This window comes from Lepidothrix coronata, unplaced genomic scaffold, assembly GCF_001604755.1.
Source record: "Lepidothrix coronata isolate B3197 unplaced genomic scaffold, Lepidothrix_coronata-1.0 Scaffold46, whole genome shotgun sequence".
Taxonomy (NCBI): Eukaryota; Metazoa; Chordata; class Aves; order Passeriformes; family Pipridae; genus Lepidothrix; species Lepidothrix coronata.
In genome coordinates, this window is record NW_016690226.1 from 3,321,755 (window position 1) to 3,343,896 (window position 22,142).

At 39.7% G+C, this 22,142-nt stretch overlaps 1 protein-coding gene across 4 annotated transcripts; it reads right to left on the reverse strand.

Annotated features, from left to right (window-relative positions):
* Nucleotides 1-702: 702 nt before the first annotated feature.
* SPICE1 (spindle and centriole associated protein 1) lies at nucleotides 703-21,939 on the reverse strand. 4 transcript variants are annotated; one of them, XM_017814867.1, is made up of 17 exons: nucleotides 21,774-21,939; nucleotides 21,271-21,318; nucleotides 20,102-20,248; nucleotides 16,371-16,473; nucleotides 15,498-15,619; nucleotides 13,851-13,936; nucleotides 13,415-13,557; nucleotides 13,054-13,191; nucleotides 12,018-12,283; nucleotides 10,225-10,356; nucleotides 9,456-9,603; nucleotides 7,127-7,354; nucleotides 5,501-5,895; nucleotides 4,051-4,222; nucleotides 2,559-2,661; nucleotides 2,139-2,226; nucleotides 703-1,559 (listed from the first exon to the last, which is right to left on the reverse strand). In XM_017814867.1, exons 1-17 carry the CDS (start codon nucleotides 21,855-21,857, stop codon nucleotides 1,506-1,508), a joined length of 2,457 nt encoding a protein of 818 aa, XP_017670356.1. In that variant the 5' UTR covers nucleotides 21,858-21,939; the 3' UTR covers nucleotides 703-1,505. The 4 variants fall into 4 exon arrangements, with proteins under 4 accessions (XP_017670356.1, XP_017670357.1, XP_017670359.1 ...); XM_017814868.1 differs by lacking the exons at nucleotides 15,498-15,619; nucleotides 16,371-16,473 and having other exon boundaries at nucleotides 21,774-21,938; XM_017814870.1 differs by lacking the exons at nucleotides 15,498-15,619; nucleotides 21,271-21,318; nucleotides 21,774-21,939 and having other exon boundaries at nucleotides 20,102-20,215.
* Between the last annotated feature and the right edge of the window lie 203 nt (nucleotides 21,940-22,142).

Sequence of the window (22,142 nt, forward strand, 5' to 3'; positions counted from 1 at the left end):
CCAGAGATACCTGAGTGGGAGTGTCCCTCCCACCTAGAGACTTCCAAGTTAAAGAAACTAGATGACTCAAAAGACTAATTCCAATCCTGTATTCTAAAAGGAAATCTCAGACTAAATTATTATGGAGCATTTTTAGCAACCATGAGCAGAAGAAACAGGATTAAACTGTGGATACTATGGTTATGTAGTCCCATCCCAACTTTGGCATTCCTCTCTCTGCATGAGTTGAGGGATTTCATCCCTCAACAGTTAAACAGTGAGTTTACCTGTTATTTCACAAAATACAGAAATACGAACCTTCTTCACTTCCCAAACACTGGAAAAATAAACTGGAAATGTCAATGAATATTTGAACAGGTCCTTATTTGAATCCCACATTCTTTAGATTTTCTAAGTCTGTTTAAAAAACAACACCTTTACCTCTTTACCAAAAAAAAAAAAGTGTATTTTCTTAATTCTCCTCAAAGTGTAATGACTGAAAGGACTGGGGACTGTCCCCTTTTAATGCCCAACCCTTTAGGGGTAAATTTAACAGCTAAAAAAAGAAAAATATTCAAACAATTTTACTGAAAAATCTGTTTTTTGAGACTTGCAGATATTTTCTTTTCCAGACATGCAGATTATTTTCATTTTTTAAATCTCCATTATAAATGTTTTTGTCCAGGTTTACTACAAGGTAAGAAACAGATAAAGGAGCATTTTTTCACAATCAGAAGTTTTATTGTTAATCATTACTAATAAAATAATGACTACTTTAAAAAGTCAAATAAAACCAATATAAAACCATGGTCATTAAAATATTATATACGCACATAGCAAATCAGCTTAATATCAGTTTTCTATTGTATCAAAGAGCACAGACTTTAGTACCTAGCAAATAAAGAGTCTGGTTTCAACTTCAAATAGTCACTTTATATTTATAAAAATATTAAATAAGATTTTTGAAAAGTAATCCTCAAGTCCAGATGTAATCTTAACTGCACAGAAAAGAGAACTTTCGGGAGCTACTGTAAACCACAGAAGGAACAAATTCTTTCTGATGCAAATTCTTATCCATCAGAAACAGACTGGGTTCCTAATCTCCAGGTTCCTTTTGAATGCCAAGTACATTTCCTCAGTTTTTCTGGACTTTTTCATCCCCATATCTTGTGCAAATAAATGCCCCAGAAGGTTTCACATGCCATTTCTAAAGCCTCCTGCCTTCCGTGTACCTAACACAGGTATCAGGTGCTGACTTATAATGCTACAGCAGCCTGAGTTTACAATCTTGTGAAAGGTCTATTTGGTGAAAAGGTATAAGGTCACAGCAGTGTGTCCATTCCCAGGACTTCCTACAGCGCTTTGTGTGGCACAAATACAGTAAGCATATTGACCTTTCCATACTAATGGCACTGACACAAAAGCACTTCAGAGTTAAACTGTACATCTGGAGAGGGGTATTATTACGATTCAACTGTGGTTCATAAAAAAAAATTAAAAAATACAGGACTTAAGTGCAGCTTCCTTTACATAATGTGCATAGACAATGCAAACCATCCTTCTTCTTTTTGCTTTTCTACCTGCAAAAGAAGAAATCAGTTAAAATTTAAATATTATAAGTTTCCCATAGACTTGCTAGCCAACAAGTAAGATTGCTGTCTGCCATCAGCAACATGGAGGGAGTCACATCACCTCCTTCAGGCACCTAGTTTAAGACACATCTACCTTAAGAATTCCCAATTTCCCTTCTGGTGATGTATACTTTGCTGTCAGGACAGGGAGTCTTGGACCCTTTGTTTCTCTTTATCACTCCTAATTTAGATTATTTTGGACACCTGGAGATAGGTTATTAATATGTTCTCACGCTTGCTTTCAAGCATAAAGATCTATGACTGGATTACCAGACTGCACTACTGCCTGGAGTTCCCCATGAGAAGCATCTCACTGCAAGCTATCCTTCTCTTTGCATGTCAGGAATCAGAAATCTAGGCTAGGGATATTTCTTCTTGCCCATTGTCCATAATCCAAACTGCCATGAATCAATTACTAACAGCCTCAGTAGATTTAAAGCAGGACAGAGCTCTCCCCCCTTCATCTATCTTGCTTTTTCCTTATATGACAGCATAATCAGATTTTCTGGCTGAATATTTCAGTCTCACCTTTGGTCTTTGGCTGACAGAAGTTAATTTCACACTTTCTGACGTGGCACTTGGGGGTGAACAAGGTTTGCTGGAGTCTCCTACAGACCTGGGGATATTCAAAATGAGACTGAAGGAGTTAAAAATGGAAATGACTACAAGAATCATATCTCAGATCGTGAGTTAGGATTCCTCATCAATAGTCTTCAACAATCCACATCATCTGCATTGTGTCACATTGCAGATATTTTAAATACAAACAATGGAAGTTGTGAAAAAGCTATTGGACCTTTATCCCACTTCCACATAGTTTAATGTGATAAGTCAGAGAAAATCCATGAAGCCAAAGCAAAACATGGCAGTTTTTCCACTGTGTTCAATTTCTGCTGCATGGGTAATCAAGACACTACAAAAGTGAAATAGTGAAGGGTTGACTTTTACCTTCTTATACAGGTCATACTGGCAGAGGAATCCCCCTTATCCTTGGAGCTGTCCACACCAACTGCCACAGGAACAGACACTTCATCTGTCCTCCTTTCATTTTCTAGGCAATAAATAATAGCTTGATTCTGACGAGAACACAGCAACATTGCACAACATTTATTTCACCTTCCCACTGAGGGAAGGGGCATCACATACCTCTTCACAATTGCATAGAATATACAGACCAGAAATAAAACATCACGTTAAACATCAACCTCATACTCACTTTCTGAAAATGACTGGCTTTGAAATCAGATGCTCAGAGCAACTCTGGTCAATGTACACACAATATGGAATGATTCTTCCATGGTTAAGTTTTCTGGGTTTTTTTGGCAATCAGAGGCTTAAAGAGTTCTAATTTCTCTACTTTTTTCCTTTAAGATTTTACTTATCGTGCTGAATTGATATTACAACAGCCAAAGAAGCATTAAAAGTGTTATGATCCAACCCATGAGTCACTGCATATGCATGCATATGCACACACACGTGGTCTCTCCTCCTCCTTCCCCTCTCCTCCAAGTCCTTCCCCCTTTATACATCATGTGGTTTCAGAAGAGGGAAAGGGTGGGTGTTCTAGACAGATCATGTGTACGGGGTCACGTGCAGTTCTGCCTGTAATGCTAATGACTCCATGAAAAGATAAAGCAGCCCTCACCCCCTGGAAAGTAATTTTGTTTGTAGTTACACATTGCAGCTAATCTATGAATCTTGAATCATCAAGATATTCCTTTAGCTAATTTAACTCTTCAGGTGGCTGGAAGCTCCAGTTACTCCTTTCTATTACCACTGGCAGTGACTGAGCAAAGTAGTCTGATAGAAAGAGCACCCAAAAGACCAAAAACTAGAAGATGGTTGAGAACTGGATGACCACTTTGCCATGACTTTCAAAAGCCTGATGTAAATACTTTGGTCTTTTTTACAAAAGATTCTGCATGATAGAGGACTGATTAAAAGCCTAGTGCTGCCCACCAGTGACTATCACAGAATTAAGTTGGAAAAGACCTCAGAGATTGAGTCCCATCTATCATGGAACACCACCACGTCAACTAAACCATGGCACTGAGTGCCACGTCCAGTCTTTCCTTAAAGATGTCCAGGGACAGTGACTCCATCACCTTCCTGAGCAACCCTTGACAACCCTTTCTGTGAAGACATTCCTCCTAATATCCAAATATAGCAACTGCTCTTCAGACAAGAACGTAGCAAAGAACAGATTTACCATGAAGCACAATACTTCCAGCAGACTAATTACTAAGAAACTAACTTTAGGAGAGGTTTAGCTGACATGTTTTAAGCTCTCTGAAGTAAGGAGTGTTTGTATGACACAGTCATTGACAGCAAGTGTACTGCTGACCACAACCACTCAGCCAGTAAGATAAGGACACAAACTCTCAAAAGGAGAAAACTGCTGTCTTACTAGTTTTTGTTTCCCCTGAAGCTGGGTACTTACCAGTATAATTCAGGGATGGGGGAAGAACAGGAGACAGCATTGGAGGGACCATATCATCAGCAGCTAATTTTTGCTGGTCTATTAACTGCAACAGTTTATCACGTGCTTCTGTACTCTGGCGATTCAGCTCTGCTATTCTTTCCTCCAAGCTCTTTGATACCATGAGATGAGTCTACTTGGATAATGGGATAGTTACTTCCAGTGAAAAACTGACAATTTGCACCACCAAGGAGAGCATACAATATATTTCAAGTACTGCTATACATTTAATTTTCAAACTGAAAGTTAACAATTATATAGCACCTCCCATGAAAAATTGATTTTTTTCCCTCCCTTTTACTGTCCTGTATCTAAGTCCTTAATTGACTAGACACTACAATACCTTAAACTGATCTTTCAAATAGGAAAAACACAGCTATTGTCCATATAATTTAAGAAATAAGAAGAACAAATCCCAAAGAATCCCACCAAACATCCAGCAATTTACCATAGTTAAGAAAATACTTAATCAGAGACACGTATTCAGGAGGGTGTGGGGAAGGAAAAGCAGGTTTCTAGCAGAAGTGTCCTGGAACTCATCTTTAAGCTGTGTTTTCACCTGCTTTGACCTCTTCAACTCCCCCTCACTCATTGCTTCTACAAAAACACCACCTTCTAAAAGTTTACGTGGTCTTGTACAACTAAATGCTGACTAAATATTACACAACATAACACAATGTGGAAAATGACAACACTCTCAGCCTATATTTACATGAGGAAATTTCAAGTCTTTAGGATCCTTAACTGAACAGTCAATTAGCCACTGTGAGGAACAAAAGTAAAGACAGAAGCAAGTGCAGGGATGTTTCTCTGTTAACTCCACTCACTTGGGTGTCACTGAATAACTGCTTAGTTGCAGGTTAAAGTTCTTCCATGTGAACTGAAGCCTTCAAGGTCTCTCTTTCCCAAAGATTTGGGGATTTTCCAAGAACAGGACTGATAAAACAGACCCAACAAGCACATACACTGTCGTCAAGTATTTGCAAGAGATGGACCTGCGCTAACTTTAGTCTCATGGGCTTCTGGATCACAGTAGCAAAAGAGGGGTATGATGTGGATTTAAATATGCATCTTAAAAGCTTGCCGAGAACCTGTGAGTTGGTGCAGTGCTTTCATTGTTAATATTATCCAAGCTACAAGAACAATATCTGATCACATTGCAACCACACCTCTTCTTGCAGAATTACCTTATCCTAAACCTATAAATGTGCTGCACACTTTTCAGCACTCGTATATAACAAAGGCTAATGTGAGAAATCTCCCTAGTGAATGACAAAAATCACAAGTCCCCAGGCAAACAAATTAAAAGAATAACAACTGACAAGAGGAAAGACACAAAAGCACCAGTAAGCCATGGGAAGGCAGATCAGCAAAAGGGGGATTCAGCCTTCCTCTTCTGCTAAATTCTCACCTGTCCTTGTGAAGAGTCTGGACTAGGATCTGCATTTTGTATCGGGCCTGGCTGATTTGGGCAGTCACTTTTGTCTCCGGAGGCACCTCTGAATTTGCTCAGTTGAGCTTTGATTAGAGCATTCTGCCGTGTGAGCTCAGCTATCTGTCCCAGCAGATCACCACTTTGAAATAACTCTTCAGCTGTGCTGTTTTTTCTAGTGTCACCTTGGCATGACAGGTTGATTTTCTTGTGGGAACCTTCCAAGCCTTTGTCTGCAGAAGGAATTGGTTGCCTTCGAGAGATGAGACAGTTTTCCTCAGTTGTGCTCTGTGCCTTCAGGGAGGAAGGTAAGCTCCTTTCCTTGCATGGGTCTCTTTCAGTGTTTTCAGGAGACTGAGAAATGGCTGTAAACGCTATGAACGAGAAATAAAGGAACAGTAAGGACTGAGACAGGGGATCCTCACTGAAGAAACTAACGGTGACTTTGTTGCAACACAGCACTAATAATCAAGAGGGAACTTGAATTGTAACATCTAGCCTGAATGGTGTTACCTTACTGATCAAAACCACTCTATGCAACATCATGCTGCAAGAACTCACCGGATTTAGTATCTCCTATTGCAAACAGCCTTACATTTAAATGATTTAATTAGAGATTGAGAGAAAAGTCAGTGAGGAGAAAATAAATTGTTTTGAATTTCTTAGCTGACAGATCAGATACTATTCCTTAGTTAGTCCTCCATTTTCCAAAATCCAGTTACCTTAACTGGTACTTATATTGGATTGTTACCAAAATTTTCAGGATAATAAAACATTTTATCATAATAATAAACTAGATATTTAGTCAGCCCCCAGAAAGGGGAAGCACTGTGGCCAGCAAAAGTAGTTAGGTATTTTTTTGTGATCATCATCAGCAAACAGATAATGCACAACATAGACATGACTAAATAAGTTACAACACTGTTAGCTGCTACATGCTAAGTACAAGTTGAATTTTGTGATCAAAACCTGATTTTCTATGCTTTATATACCAAACAGCCCATTCCTTCCCAAGCTCTAGTTTTTGCCTCTTGAGCAGGGAACATTTAAAAAATTTACACTCAAGTGTGTTTTATGAATCATTGAGCATAAAGAAACATTCAATCAGTTTAATATTTGTTGAGCTGTTTAGCATCAGTCTTGAAAGAGCAACAATATATTTATCACATAGCTAAACTGTGGAGAAGTCCAGGAATATAGTTCTATATTCTTGTTTCTAATGACAGACAACATCTGACAGTTCTCAATGGGACTGAAACAAGACATTGCTCTTTGTAGAACAAGACCTTTAGTTCACTTCCTCCAGATTTATTATGTACCTCCTCACAGCACAGCAGCCCACTAAATGGCTGAACTAGGTATAAACTTCCAATTGCCCTGTGTCATGGTTTGTGCTGTACAAATAGTACAGCAGTCATACAGTCAGGACTGCTGACCACAGATGGAAAACAGAAAGCCTGAAGGATATCTAGCAACAGGCACAGTAAGAAAAGAAATGTGTATATGGATGCAGCAGTCAGAAATTCCAGCTCTGGGGCCAATATGCCCAAGCACACAGATTCTTAAAGACTCTGAAGTCTACTACTACAGCCAGACAGATCTCACCATTCTGGAGGGAAGACAATTCCTGACTGCTCTTCTGCTGGGGGGGTGACAACAGCACAGCTGGCTGGAAGATGTGAGCTGGCAGGTTTCTATCAGATCCCACACCACGTGAGGCACCTGGCCCCAGGGTGGGAAACATGAAAGGAAGTTCTTCCTGGGGAAATTTCAGCATATTTTCCCTCTTGCCTGCCTCAGTCCTGGGCTCAGAATACGTCACATCAGGTTTTTCTAAAGAAAAAGACAAAGCAGGGATAAAACTTAAACAAATGAATAAAAAAATAGAGAAAAAACCCCAAGTTTAGTGCAATAGGAAGGTAGGGAAAAATCTCAGTAAGAACTCAGATACCCGAAAAGAGAAGACTAGGTTGTTTCACACACAATTCTAACATACAGGTTATGTAGATCCCCAGGTACAGAATTCTTTCAGTCAAGCATATAACAAATCTTTACTGGCCATAACAGCATGAAAAGCTCTTACATGAAGCCTCACAATCTCAGGATATTAGTATGAGATCTGTTGGCAGCTCATGCTCAAGAGTTAGAGACACATGACTCGTGAAGAACAGATATCTGAGGTGCATTTGGTGACATTCTCTTGAGACAAAAAGACCTACACACTTGTCCTAATGCCTAAGTAGAAAACAATTCAAGGCTTTTTCAAGCTCTCTGATGACTTTTTACAATTGTATTCAAATAAGACATCTGTTCAATTAAAAAAAAAGTTATTCTTCTGTATTTAACTACAATTAGTTTGTGTGTACGTTGCCATCTATTTGGAACATACCAGAGGCACACAATGAAAAGCATGAAATTCAAGTTGTAGCGAGCTGAGATACCATAGTAATTTTAATATACTTATATGCACTGATCTGTTGATACCAATTTTGCATTCTCCCTTCACAATTTTGTTCAGGACATTTGTACCAGTAAGAGAAGTTAGTGGAAAATTAAGGAGAACATATCTGATCCCAAAATACAAAAATGACACCTTCAATGACAAAGAGTCAGAAGAGGCTGCTTGCATAAAATACTGCTTATGGTTTACTTTACTCAGAATTTAGATTTAAAACCTGCCACCTGCTATTCAATGACCCTGGCAAGAAATAAGGTCCTCCTGCTCTACTTCACTGTACAGAACTGCATTTCTGAAGTATCTCTCCCACTCCCCTCCTTTCCTTTCTCCAGAGACCTGTGTTAGCTTACAAATGCTTTCTGTGCTAAAACTACCTAGCTCAAATGTTTCACATCCAGACAGGTGCATTAAGGGTTCAAGAGATACCCTTCTGAAGGAGGAGGAGAAAGAAATATTTTTGTACTTTAGGAAGCTTTCTTCCCAGGAAGACGGCTTTTCCTGAGAGCCAAGTAGGAAGATTTGAAAATTCTAGTCCTGCAGAAGTGTTGAACGGTAACATTTATTTTTGTTTATTTGTTTTTTCTGTGAGGGTTTTTTGTGTTGTTTGTTGTTTTTTTTTTTAAATGAGGGGTGCTTTTCTGACAGTTTGGATTTTGTATTTTGTGGTGTGATTTCTTTTTACTTGCTTTTACAAAGCCTGGGTCAATCACAAAAAAAAAAAAAAGAAGTGACATTGCATGTGGCTTCTTCCTGAGAAGAATATTCTTCCAGAAAGAAAGTTTTTAGCTATAAAAACATCCACAAACCCAACATTTAACTATGAAATACAAATAGCTCAGAGGAATCTTGGGATTCACAAGCATTTACTGACCTTGATAGCAAAACCAATTCATTTAAACAACCAATCAGGCAAACAGCTGGGAGAAAACCCCATGGTGAAAGAAGGTTAAAAGTACAAGATGAATATTGTTTGGTTACTTTGGCCATCAAGGCTACTGGCTTATCTTAGCCTGTCTCCATATCACTCAACTGGTCACTCACCTCTCACATAACATCACAAATACCAAGTCACAGACCTCTGCCTGATTGTTTCTGGGCCTCAGCAGCTGCTGTTTTGTTCAGCAGCGACCTCCAGCGCCTTATGGAAGAACCAATCTCACAGTGTCAGGCTGCCTCAGCAACAGGAAGGCAACATCCTGATTCTGTTGCATTTGGTTTCTTTGGTTGCCTAGGGTTTTTTTAAAACCCTCAGAATAAACCTGATTTTGTAAGACAACTTAATGGGGAAGGCTACTCCCCTCCTTTTGTGCTTGTGCTCACAGCAGAACCCGTGGCATATGGATTTACTGAAGCGAGATTCATGCTCATGCAAGAGGTATTTATGCAAGCAGACATCTATTAAATACCAGGATTTTCCACCACAGGGATAAACTAACCACAACTCCTGTTTCATCCTTCACACATGCATGTACACACCTTGGCTGTCTGCTGGACCTTTTCTTGCAATTCCAAAATGTTTAGAGCTTTGTTCTCTTTCAGGTTCTACCAAAGGGAGGCCTTTAAATGCTTGTGTGAGAGACATCAGCTTTTCATCTGTTACTGTCATGTACTGCTGAAGCTTCTTCTAAAGGAGGAAGGAAAACAGAGACACAGAAATTTGTATTCTAGCAACGATTTAGAAAATCATATACCACAAGCAGCCCTGAGAAGTAATTTGGCCTCTTAAAAACACTGCGTGGTTCTGTAGCATTCCAGGGAGGTATTAAATAATATTGTCTCCATGTTTCTTGTTTATTTGTTTTCCCTTTTCCTAACTCATGACACCAATTCCTGTGTGAGGTTGCTCGATCGCTCTGTTTCCAAATGTAACCATTGATAAATGTACCTTCACTGAAAACTGAAAAAAAGAAAACACACAGTATTACATCTAGTCTACTCTGTTGCTCCAGTAGAGTTAACAGCATAGAACTGTGAAAGAAGATGCTTAAGCTTTTAGATAGATAAAGGAAAGCCCGGTTTCACTTTCTCAGGCCTTGAAGTTAAAATAAACTAACAACCTTCCAAACATTCCTTCCCCGCATGTGCTATCATAATTCTCAAGCTCCTCTGTCAATTTTATCATTTTTTTCTGTTTATTGTTAAAATCTCTAGAATATGAGACAATGCATCTCAGCCTATATTTGGAACAGAACTCAGAATTCTATCAAGTCATCCTGATGGGTAAGAAGAGAGGAGGGCTCAGTACCTGCATAGTAATGTTTTCTTCCCTCACTAAAAGTACTTCTGCAGTCAGAGCATCAATCAGTTCTCTGTGTTCATTCAACATCTCCTCCTGCTGCTGCCTCATCACCTCTTTCTCATGAAGCTGCATTTCAGTCTAAAGAGGGAGAAAAAGTTAAAAACCTACTATAAACCAATACATATTCGCATTTGAAAACAGGAATGAGACAATATGGCATCGAACTGTAACAGCTCTTCCCCCTATTGCTAAATTGACTTCACTACTTTTATGACAAAACCCAATTGTCAGGGCTTGAGAACTGTCAGAGAGCTTACTGTTTTTGATTTGTTACTCCAGAACACTGTACAGAATTCTACACATCCTTGTTCTCCTGCCTTTACAACTTTCACAGGTTGTAACTACAACCATTGTCTCTCTGCATAGATACAATTTCTCAAGCCACTGAATCTTCACCAGTAATCAAATAACTCCACGTGTGCTAATGCTTGTCAGTATCCTGTGCTACTTGTGCTACTCTTTAGTTTCCCTTATTCATTAATGAAGACAAATTTGACTAAATAAAGGAGAGAGTACTTGCTTTCTCGTGTTTCCCATCAGAGAAAAACTTCTAGAGGGTTTCAATTATTTTATTTTTTTAAAGAAGGCAAAAAAAGTTTATTTGTTAAGTAATCTACTTGAACATGAAGCAAACAACCTTACTGTAAAGAACTTCTTGCCCTCAAAAGATATTAATAATCTATTAGGATAGACCACTGCAGTAGTCTGGTCTCTTGTACAAGACACACAATAGTCCCTTCCACTTCTAACTGATAAATGGAATACATAACTGCCACTTTTTGGACCACCATAACTAAACAAGGCTACAAATCCACATAAACACATCAGAATTAGCAGATGGAACCCTTCCCCAGATGGATGCTTGCACTTACTCAAAGGAATCCCTGAATAAGAGAAATACATCCCATCTCCAAAACATAAGAGACCCTGAAAAGCAACTGAGGTATTTTTTTTGCTGCCAGACAAAATTAGAGCATGAGCTGCCTACAACATACCTTGAATTATTTTCTGCTGGCATTGGGACCAAAAGTGAAAAAACATTAGGATTTAGATAACATGCTCTGCTGCACCTATTAAAGAGTGCAGGAACTGTCATAATCCAGTTTAAAATGTCACATAGGCCAAATGAATTTGTGAGACACTGCTGCATCTTGATAGCTCTGGGGCACAGATGAAATAAAGCATACTTTTTTTTCCCTTTTTAAAAAAGAAGTTCTATATGGCTTATAGGTAGTGTTTATGGAATTCCATTAATTCCCAACTGTGCACTGCTACAGTGAACACTTCAGGTCATTCTTGCTTAAGGCAGAGTTGCTGTTATGGATAGAAAGAGAGCTAAGGAAACCCACAAAGAAAACTGGGGATTTGGGTCCACTGTTCTAGTGACAATAGTGTTGCTTTTGGGAGGCAAAGGAAGACAAGAAATTTGTAAACAAGGCTGTAGTTAATATCCTGCTACAAGTCTGAACATATTTAAATAACAAATTTTAAATTATTTCAATTGGTATTTTCTTCTATTAGACACTGAGAGACTAACTCCTCCATTTTCAATCAGGATACCAGTTTCTAACAAACTAAAAGTTTTAATTCCTAATTGCAAGCAAATCAAGTAATAAGCAATAATAATCAGAGGTCAATGTAAAATGATTGGGAGCCAGAAAAGACCAAAGTTCACATCTGTAAAGTAACTTTATACCCTTCTTCATTCACTCTACAGAAGCAATTCTAAGTCTTCTCACCTCTTTGAGGTATCTCATCAAACGACACAGAGCGTTCACCAGTGACAATGTAAACCCAGAGAGGCCTTCACTTCCCTCTTTTTTTTGAACCTCACGACCTGTACATCGCTCATATTCCTCCAATTCATGCTCCACTTCATGTATCATGTGGTTGAGAACATCTAGGCTGGATTTCTTGTCCCTCTGAAGGTCAATGGGGTTTAAATTAGCTGGAGAATCATCTCTCCTCTGTCTTGCAGAGTTCTGTGCAGCTTGCTTTCTTTTCACTGAAAGGGGAAAAAAGTGTCATTGGAATTTCAACTTGTATAGAAAGCTTTGCAGTACCAATGAAATTACACTGTTTATTGAAGTAAATCAAAGGAAAGGCCCTCTCTTCCCATAAGATGAAATGGACCATGAAAGAACGTCCCCAGTCATTCCAGCAATTTTCAGATAATCAAAAAATACATTTTCTGCCACGACATTAGTACCTCTCAAGTATGACTGACTGGTGCTTTCATCTTGGATATCTATCTGTCTGTACTTTCCTCTTTCCTAGTCAAAAGCATGGAAACAATGTGCTGGTGAAAAATAAGCTGCTTTCTCCTATTCAGTAAGCAACTCTTTTACAACAGTGCTTTCATGTTACAGCTTGTATCTGTGTCAGTCCCCACACACAAACGTGTAGAACATGCAGACTGAAATGTATCACAAGTCTGTGCAGCACAGAGTACAAAGCTGTATCAGAACTAGAAAAGCCCCACACAGGAGAGAACTCCACGACCTCTAAGGTAATGGATAGCATCAAAGGGCCACATTTATGTTCCCAGATTCCTATGGGCTTGGCTTTGTCAATGAACATGCAGAACACAGGGGAATACACTAGATAAGGAGCTGTGGAACGTCCACCCTTAGATATCCTCAAGATGCAAGAGCCCCCTTATCAAACTTTGGCATTAGCCCTGCAATGACTTCCAAAGATTCCTTCCAACCCACACTTTCTTATGACATTAAGGACCTTGGCCCAAAGGGTATATTATTTTTAAAAGTACTGAACTCTTTGCTGCAATTTGCTTTTGTTTCCTGGAGTTTGGGTTCAGCACTTGTCTCACACTGTCAGTGGAGTCTACAGTTTCTTCATCTTCATTCTGAAGTCTTGAATGGGTTCTCTTGATTACACTGGTAGCATTGAGGGCTGATTTAACACAAAACAAAACAAAAAACACATATGTAAAACACTTCAGGCATGTTATGTGAAGTAATTTTATCAGAAGAGCCAGCTTTTCAGTCTGGAAATTCATCTGAGCCAAATTAGCATACATCTCTGCCTCTCAGCCCCCACACAGAAAAGGAATTCCTGACAGGATCCTGTGAACAGCTTCACAACCCTCAGGAGGCTGTGATGTGGCAAATCCAACCTGACTGATCCAGTGATGGAGAAACAGTTGTTGGAGTCAAAGGCACATTGGATTCCTGTGATAAGGTGGGTTTTCTCATATGCTTTTCGGCCCACAACTGAGAATTCACAGAGGAATTTTCTTGTCTCAACAACCGAAGTAGCCTACATTGAAATCAAGCAAAACAGTGAATTTTAACAGGAGAGTAGTATGATTTTAAATTAACTGTTCAGTCTAGATAGAGCTTCTAAAATTATCTGCAATTGCTCAGGTGAGTTCCCTGCTCATGTTCATTCACAGCCTGAATGTTACAAGGCCTGTCCTAGAAATCTGAGATAAGGAAAGAACAAAGGGAAACAGAAAAGCCAACTTAACTATACCCATGCAACACCCTCTTAACTCCATCTATTTCCAGTGATAAGCAGGTAGAAACCAGAATGGATGGATTTGTACTGACCTGTCAGAATTGATGCTGGATTTGAAACCTAAAGAATTAGGGAGTCCATCTTCTAATAATGCTTCCTCTTCATCTTCATTAAGAGCCTTTCAGGAGACAACAAAGAAAACAAAAGGGACTTCAGAAAAATTGTTTCAAGAAAAAACAAAACCACTTGTTTCAGTCTCCAAAACAAAATTTAAGGAGGAACATACACATTAAAAAAAAAAACAAACAAATTCACACCCCTTTGTGGGAAGTTTTGGAGCACTTTAGCACCTAAGAAATATTGATACTGACAATTATCTCTGAAAATAACTCAGCAAGTTATTATCCAATATTTTCTTTGGATGACTTCCATTAAATAAGAAAGATCACACAAACTGGAGGATAAAATAAAAGTTGTAAAGACTGTATAAAAACAAATACAGAGATATAGCAGGCAGAACATGGAAAAAGCAACTTAAATCATAGCATTTGTAAACTTTCATCCAGCTGACGTTACAAGGTAAACAACCTTGTAATGAGACCTTACATTTTTGTAAGAATGTAAGAAAATCACATTTATCTTCTGTGTGTAAAATGCAACCTGACCAAAATACAATCCTGTGGACCTCATTTATATGAAAACTTAAGCAACCAAATTTGGAATTAGGGTTCCTCAAACTACCAGGTTTCTGAACTTCTACATAGGTTTCACCAGATAGCCTTTAACTATGATTTTCATAGGCACATAAGAAAAACTCACAGAAGCTTGCCAGACAACTATCAATACCTGTTTCTTTTTAAAATTTCAGCCTATCTTGCAAGATGCATCCAGTGATACAGCTTCCAAAGATGCAGCAATTAATTCTCATATTAAAAAAACCCAAACAACAAAACCCCACAGAAACAAATACCACACTGAAATACATGACAGAAGTATTACAACTCAAATTATAAATATTTGTGAAGGATAGTACGAAACAGGAGTAGAGAAACATGAGAATATGATACCATCAGTTTTGCTACCACAAAGCCCTTTTGGTCTTTATTAGTGAGCTGTCTTCTGGGAGCATCATATGCCTGTTCTCAAACCACAGTGAGTATTCCCGGTACAATTTATGTTATGAAAAGAAAACAGAACACAGAGGCTATCCAAATGAAATTTTAAAGAAATTTAAACAATTTAAAAACTTTTTAAACAAATCTGAATAAATGCAGAATAATGGGAAGTATTAAAAGTTAAACTTGTAGGACTAATCAAGGCTATGGAGTGAACTGGTCCCCATACATGCAGACATAATGGGTAAATCAGAGACATATTTTGAAATGTAGCAATTAGTTAAGTAATACAGGAGTTCTTCTCTTAGACCGTAATCACCTTGTTCTCTTCCTGATAATTCCAGAATTTAAAAGGGAGGGCACGTTAGTATGAGAAAGCTTTTACAAGACATATGATGTTTGTTTCTCATATCTGAAGGTTAAGAAATCAAAACATCATGATTCCCAGAGTCTCACAAAACAAACTCACCTCTGTTTAACTTGGTCTTCTGTGAATGTCATCAACATGATATAAAACACACAAACCCCAGGTTTAGGTCTCCTTGGAAACTCTACCTTTGAATATTCTTACTTCATGCAAACAAAAAAAGCCACAGGATATGTACAGAACAAAATATACATTACCTGGGAATCCATGACAGATTCACTAAGGATGGAAAGCTGACTGGGAGGATCACATTTTTGTACAATGGGTCCTTGAGATGATTCTAGGTCACAGTTAGGAGCCATTGTTACATTAGGGAAACCTAAAGGAATTAGATAACACAGGGAAGAACACAGAGGACTTGGTCCATACTCATGTCTTGAGACTTGGTATGGAAATGTAAGTTCCTGTACTTTGCACAAAAAAGGTCACAGGGATGTTATGTCACTTTAAACAACGACCAAAGACCAACCATAGAGTTATCTTAACCCACTTGGCCATGTACCGGGCTTTTGTCCTCCTCACCTGTGTAAATACACTTGTGCAGAAGCAGCATGCAGGATTAAACAGTTATTAAGAACAAAAGAGAATGGCAGCCTACAGAGAAATATCCTTAAGATTTCGTGTGCAAACAGCCAGTCCTGCTTTCCAGCAGCACAAGGATTCACAAGCCAAGCTAAGAATAGGAAAAGCCTCAACCAGCAACTGCTGATAAATCTTTAACAATATCCAAGAGCAGGCAGTCAGTTCATGTAGCAATGAGAACCAGAACTAGTGTTCTGCATAGGCCAGCAGCTTGGCTGTCGAATGGTAAGTTTGAGGTGTTTCACACTATACGATGTGAAATTCCACAGTGGACCAGTACAGTGGAATAACCACCCATGGGTCACTCTGCCCTGCCATGGCAGGTGTTATCCTCATCTGTGTTCCATCCAACATGAACAGGATAAATTGTACTACATTAGATGATGAGATGAAAGCAGTTAGAAAGAATACTCTGCAAAGGAAGACTATTTATGAAAAGCAAGGAGATAACCTTAGAAATACTACCACGTAGAGATGAGATGATCTACCTGTTCGTGTGCGAGGAGCATCCCCAAACAAGTCTTTTGCCACAGCAATAACCTGATCAGATCGATCCAATACATCTTGCAAATGGTATTGATCAGACAGAATCTGAAATTATAGTGTATAAGGAAACACTTCACACTGAGCAGATTGATTTTTCCTTTTTTTTTTTGTGTATTGTTCTTCTAACAGTTATTGAGGGAACAGCTGACATGACAACATTTGCAATGTTGGTACTGTGTAATTAGATCCTAATTAAGATAGATCAGAAAACCATACTGCATTCTGAGTCACTAGAATTCACACTGTTTTTCTGAAAAATTAAACAGTTATTACTTCTGGGGTACTGACTCTTTCTCTTTAGAGCCAATTCTCTCATTCCCTTCTCCCTTCTCCTCCCAGCCTGACACAAACAAGAAACTGGGTGTTTATGATATGCTTATCAAAACATAGACATATCTGGCAATAAAAAAAAATAAATCAGTGTGCACTCTCAAATCATTTGATCTCAGTGTTGTTGAGTCATAGAGCACTTATCTACATCTGACATCCAAAAAAATGGATCATTAGAAACAAAGCAATTCAGGCAGACTTGTTTCATTCAGCCTTGACTCCTGAAAATCCTACCTAACACTTAAGCCATATACCACCCAAAAAGTTTCAACAGACATAAACACAGCTGACTGCATCTGGCATTGGAAGACATTTTGGGAATCTCCACACATTTCTCACAAGACACAGCTTCTGTATTCAAAGTCTCTCTCCCCCAGTGTCTGAAGTCCATCGCAACAGCTGAGTCCTAAGGAAGGAGGTCTTGAAGTGCAAAGCAAGAGGCATCCAGCTACTCTGAGCCAAATGGAGCTGACTGGGGATGTGGCTTCGTGAGCAGAACACAATTCAAAACTCCTCACTAACTCCTCAAGTTATTCACAAAGTGGAAATGGAAAACCAGTAAAATTATAACCCTCAACCTGCAGAGAAGATAGTTATTCCTAAACACCAGAGAGGAGACCAGATATATAAATGACCTCCACTTCATCATGGTTCATCAAATTGATCCAGGGAGACTGCAAGTACTTTAGAAGATCCCACAAAAAAGTCAGGCTCACATATGCCCTCCTACTCAAAATTTAAGAACTGAGTGACAATTTTTGCCCCTCCAGGAATCATAAGAGGGACTGTTTTGCACGAGTTTCAGAGCACCCGATGCCATTATCTCCACAGAGTTTCTTTCAGGGTTCATTGGTAAGTTTGCTGGCTTACATTCAGCCTCATACAAAAAATTCTAGGCAGTGGCATTTCACCTGTTTCTCCCCAACCCCTATTTTACTACACACTTTGTTATGTCAAGAAGTTTCCCTACATATCTGGTTTCCACATCTTTCTAGTTTTCTTTTGAGCTTGAATTACTTTGCAGTAAATTAGACTTCTCCTCATAATTTATTTAGCAAATTCATTTTTCAATCATCTCACATGATCTACTTTTCCAGATCACTATTCAGTTTTTACATTTGATACTAACTAAATCTAGTCTTTCCATTTAGCCATCTGATGTCAAAACAATGCAGGCTTTAGACAAAGCTATGCCAGACCTGCAGAAGAAAAAAAATATAGAAAGAAAAAAGGGAAGAAAGAGTTTATGTGATCCCTTTCCCTAAGGCAATTAAAACTAAATTGATGTGTATCATCAGAGAAAAATTACCCTGATTAATTTGTTTTCAACCTCCCTACATTAGAACCTTTTCAGCATCAGCAGGTTCCTAAGCTTTGCCCTCCTGCTGAACATGTTATGAACATTTCTAGAGCTTTGCTCCCAAGGTAGATTAGCTCGCCCTTGCTTGTGATCAGAAGAAAAAATGATATCAGCTTGTAAACCCCTCTAGGCCCATTTACATGCCCTCAACAATTTCACCAGATGGTGTACTTTGTTCCAGTTTGCTATCACCTATGAATTTTAGTAAAAATCATTTTTGCTCCTGTTTCAGATTGTTATCAAAGATAAATAAAATGGACTAATCCTAAAATCTCCCCACTACAATAATCCCTACTTTTTGGGATTATTGCACCACTACCCTTTGGTGCAATACACTGACATTATTTAAAAAATAAGTCGTTACAGGACCCATTAGTGTGGCACCTAAACATTCACAGCCCGCAGTTACAGAGGTGAACTTATTATTTTATCATTCAGATTTTCAGGCAGAAAAGTCATCAGAATAATAAAATTTTGCTTGTCCATTTTATAACTTTTGCTCTCTTTCTCTTCAACCTACAACTACAAGAGAAACCACACTAGTAGCAGCACTTTCATAGCTTTTGTCTCTGAGTCTTTGGCAGTTGAGCAGGATTCAAGGGGCTTGGGAAGTTACACTCACAGCAGTAACTAAAAAGATCACCAAGGAAACAGAGACAAGGAGATAATTCACAGTGGTTCTGCTCCACTGGGAGACACAGAGTCCCCCTAGTTACTCTGAATAACAGGATCTGGCAATTAACAAGATTTAAGCTAAGGACAGGTCAAAATGGTAACTCTCTTCCATCTGTTTTATTTTTCTCTACGCACAAGAAGCTGCCAGTGTTTCAAACAGCAACAGCCAGATGGTTTTCATCTTGCCTGGAATCATTTCCTTTTGTCTTCCTATCTGGAAGCATCTTTTCTCTAACTGAGAAGTAGACACAGTCTATATCGAATAAAGTAATCTTTTAAATTATAAAGGTAAAGCCATTCAGGAGGAATTGAGATTTGTGCACTCTCATCAGAAACAGCAACAAATATAGAAGACTATTTCCTAAACATGAGTTTCACAAAGCCACAGAATAGGTAGTCCAGCCAAATCTTAGAGAGGGTGGTGTAATGCATCTTTGTGATACATAATTTGTTTCTGCATGGAAGTCTTATTGAAACTAGCCTGCTATTACATGAGTGAAATTCATATAGAAGTCCACAGGTCTTTTGAATACTCTGCTGAAATGCATTTGGCAGGAAAGTATGAAAGTAACAAAAGTCAAAATTAAAGTTTGAGGTTTAATTAGCACAATATCCTTAACACAAAAATTCTACTGTGATTGGAGAGAAACAAGGGTCAAATAGGGAACCAGGCGGTGATCTTCAGTTCTAGGTACTTTGATTTGTTTCTATCTATGGCTGAATGTTCTCAGAGATCAGAAACAGACTTCTGAAAAATTACAGAAGATGAAACAAAGAGGAGGTTTGTGATGGTTAATCCACCGCACATTTACAGGACTACGAGATCATGTTTAACTGCTAGGCAAACATTGTTCATCATCATTCTTTACCTATAATTCTCAGTTTCTTCAGGTACAGAGGTCTGAAAGCTAATTTTCAGATTAGTTTTCATAACATATGGCAAAGAGTGACCTGCCATGTGAAACAAAGGAGATCTACCACTGAAATACCTTTTCGGACAATGACAGTTACTCACTCTGTTGGCTAGGCTTAAATTTACTGCTACAGTTCAATATTCAAAAGCAAATTAAATAATATATTTTCAGTCAGAGTGCTTTAGAATGCTGAGAGAACAAGCTTTTTGATTGTCAGATGACAAGCTTGTCAGTCATAGCTCCAATCACTACATGTGTGCAGCACAGTGTGTCTGCATACCTGACATCAAATTATCCAACAAGAGGAGCAAACGTTGCCGTATGTGCAAGAGCAGTTTTCCAATACTGCTGCAAATCACCCAGAGCAGGCTGCAAGTACAGATTTAGCTCTCACCTCACGCATCAGAGTCAATTTCATTTTCTCCAAGGAATCAGCATCCAGTTGCTTTTGCTTCTTCCATTTTCTGTTCAGTGCTTTCTCTTGCAGTTCCAGATGTGCCAGTGCTTTGTTTTTTGATTTGTGTATTTCACGGCGACGCAGCTACGCAAATATAAAGGAAACAATTTCAAGATCAAGAGACAACCTAAAGCAAAATTTGCAGGCTAATGCTAACAAGTTCCTCTTGATTTTAACATTTGTGCATGGAATATTATCTACGTTAGTTTCATGGTAATACTAAGGACAGTCTCATAAACATCCACAGGTGTAAAATGCCATCAGTACCAGCCAGACTTAGAGCAGCTCCAAAGGTGATCACCATTTCCATCTGCCTTACACCACTGACTCAGCAAGAGTTTCTTCAGCTGTAAAGGGAGGCAAAACCCAAACACTACAACCTATAACATGCATAAAAAGACATAAGGCATTTTCCTGTTTTAACGCTGTTGGGTCACCACAGATATTCTCTCTCTTCTAACAATGAAACATATAAAAAGATAACAGTCTAAATCCAAATTAGAGAAATTAAATGTGAGGTGCTTGCTAAAGTCTCTGGAAGCTACCAAGTCAAACATTTATAGAATCAAGTTTCTATTGTGCCCATCTGTCTTGACTTCCCTGCCAAAATTTATAAGCAACAATAGCTTATACTGCCTATTCCATCCTGGTAATTAATGCTATCAAGAAATATTAAATGTAATGCACATATTTTGCAATGAACAGATTCTTTAGCATAAAGAAATTATACTTAAATTGTTTAAATGAAAATTGTTTTCAGAATTGGAGAGACTCCTCAGATAAAGCACTTCTTTCAGTCCTTCCAGCAGAGACTTAACTTCAACCAGTCAACTGAGCTTTTACGTATTTACGTTTTTATGCATTTATGATAGCATACAGTTCACTGAAACAAAAACTATGGCTACTGCTTCCCAACGGGAATAGAAAACAGAAGAACACCAACTGCCAGACCTGGGGTTGCTTGATATCATAAAGAACTAACACTAAAGAGCCAACATGTTCAGAAGCTGAACATTCCTGTAAGTGTGGTAAACACTTATTTATGTCAGACAGGCAACTAAATGTCCTTGCAACAGGGAAAGAGAGGTGGTTGCTATCAAACTTACAATATCCTCAGGAGTTGCACGGTGCACTGTCAAGTCATGGACGGTACTCTGTGAACAGGAACCAGGGAATTCATCAAAAGTCATAACTGAGGACAAACCGTTTGGGTTTTAAGTTTCGTTAAAAAAAAATCCCCAAACAACCCAACGTCTAAATTACAATTTAATCGGCATAACACTATTCAGCGGTGCATCCCCATGGCGCTGGGGAGCATTCCACCCCCGGCGGGAGCCAGCCAGCACAAACGGCGTCGCCCCCAAGCCCCGGTGCGCTCTACCCCCTGGAGAGGGAGGAGGCCTGGCATTCAGCAGGGCCATGGAAGCCAGCGGGGACATGTCCCCCCCGCACACGGCGTGTCCGCCCGCCCAAACCCACACGCAGCCCGGGGATCTCCACGGGCGAGCCCCTACGAGGGCAGTGGCCCCCGGGGGCCCCCCCAGCCGTGGGGACGGAGGCTCCCCGGCCCTCCTCCCAGCCGAGGCCGCCGGCAGCAGGGAGCACTCACATCCCAGTCCCGCTTAGCCGCCGCCGCCTTCCTGGAGCCCTTCCTGCCGGCGGAGCGGGGCCGCGGCCCGCGCAGCACCGACATCACCGCCCAGGGAAGGGGCGGGAGCGGTGCCGCGGCCGGGTCCGGTTCTATTCCCCGTTCTCCCCGCCCCTCGGGAGGAGCGCGGCCTCCCCTCCGCCCTCCTCCGCCCTCCGTCCCTCGGGCCGCGCTCCCGCCGCCGGCCCCGCCACGCGAGGGGGGCAGTGCCCGTGCCCGCGGCTCCCTCTGTTCTCGGGCTTTCTGGGAGGAAGCAGCCTCTGCCCCCGCCCTCCCTCAGGGCTGCACACGGGTGTCCGCCCCGCCCTCTCGAAGTACGGGGCAGTGCCT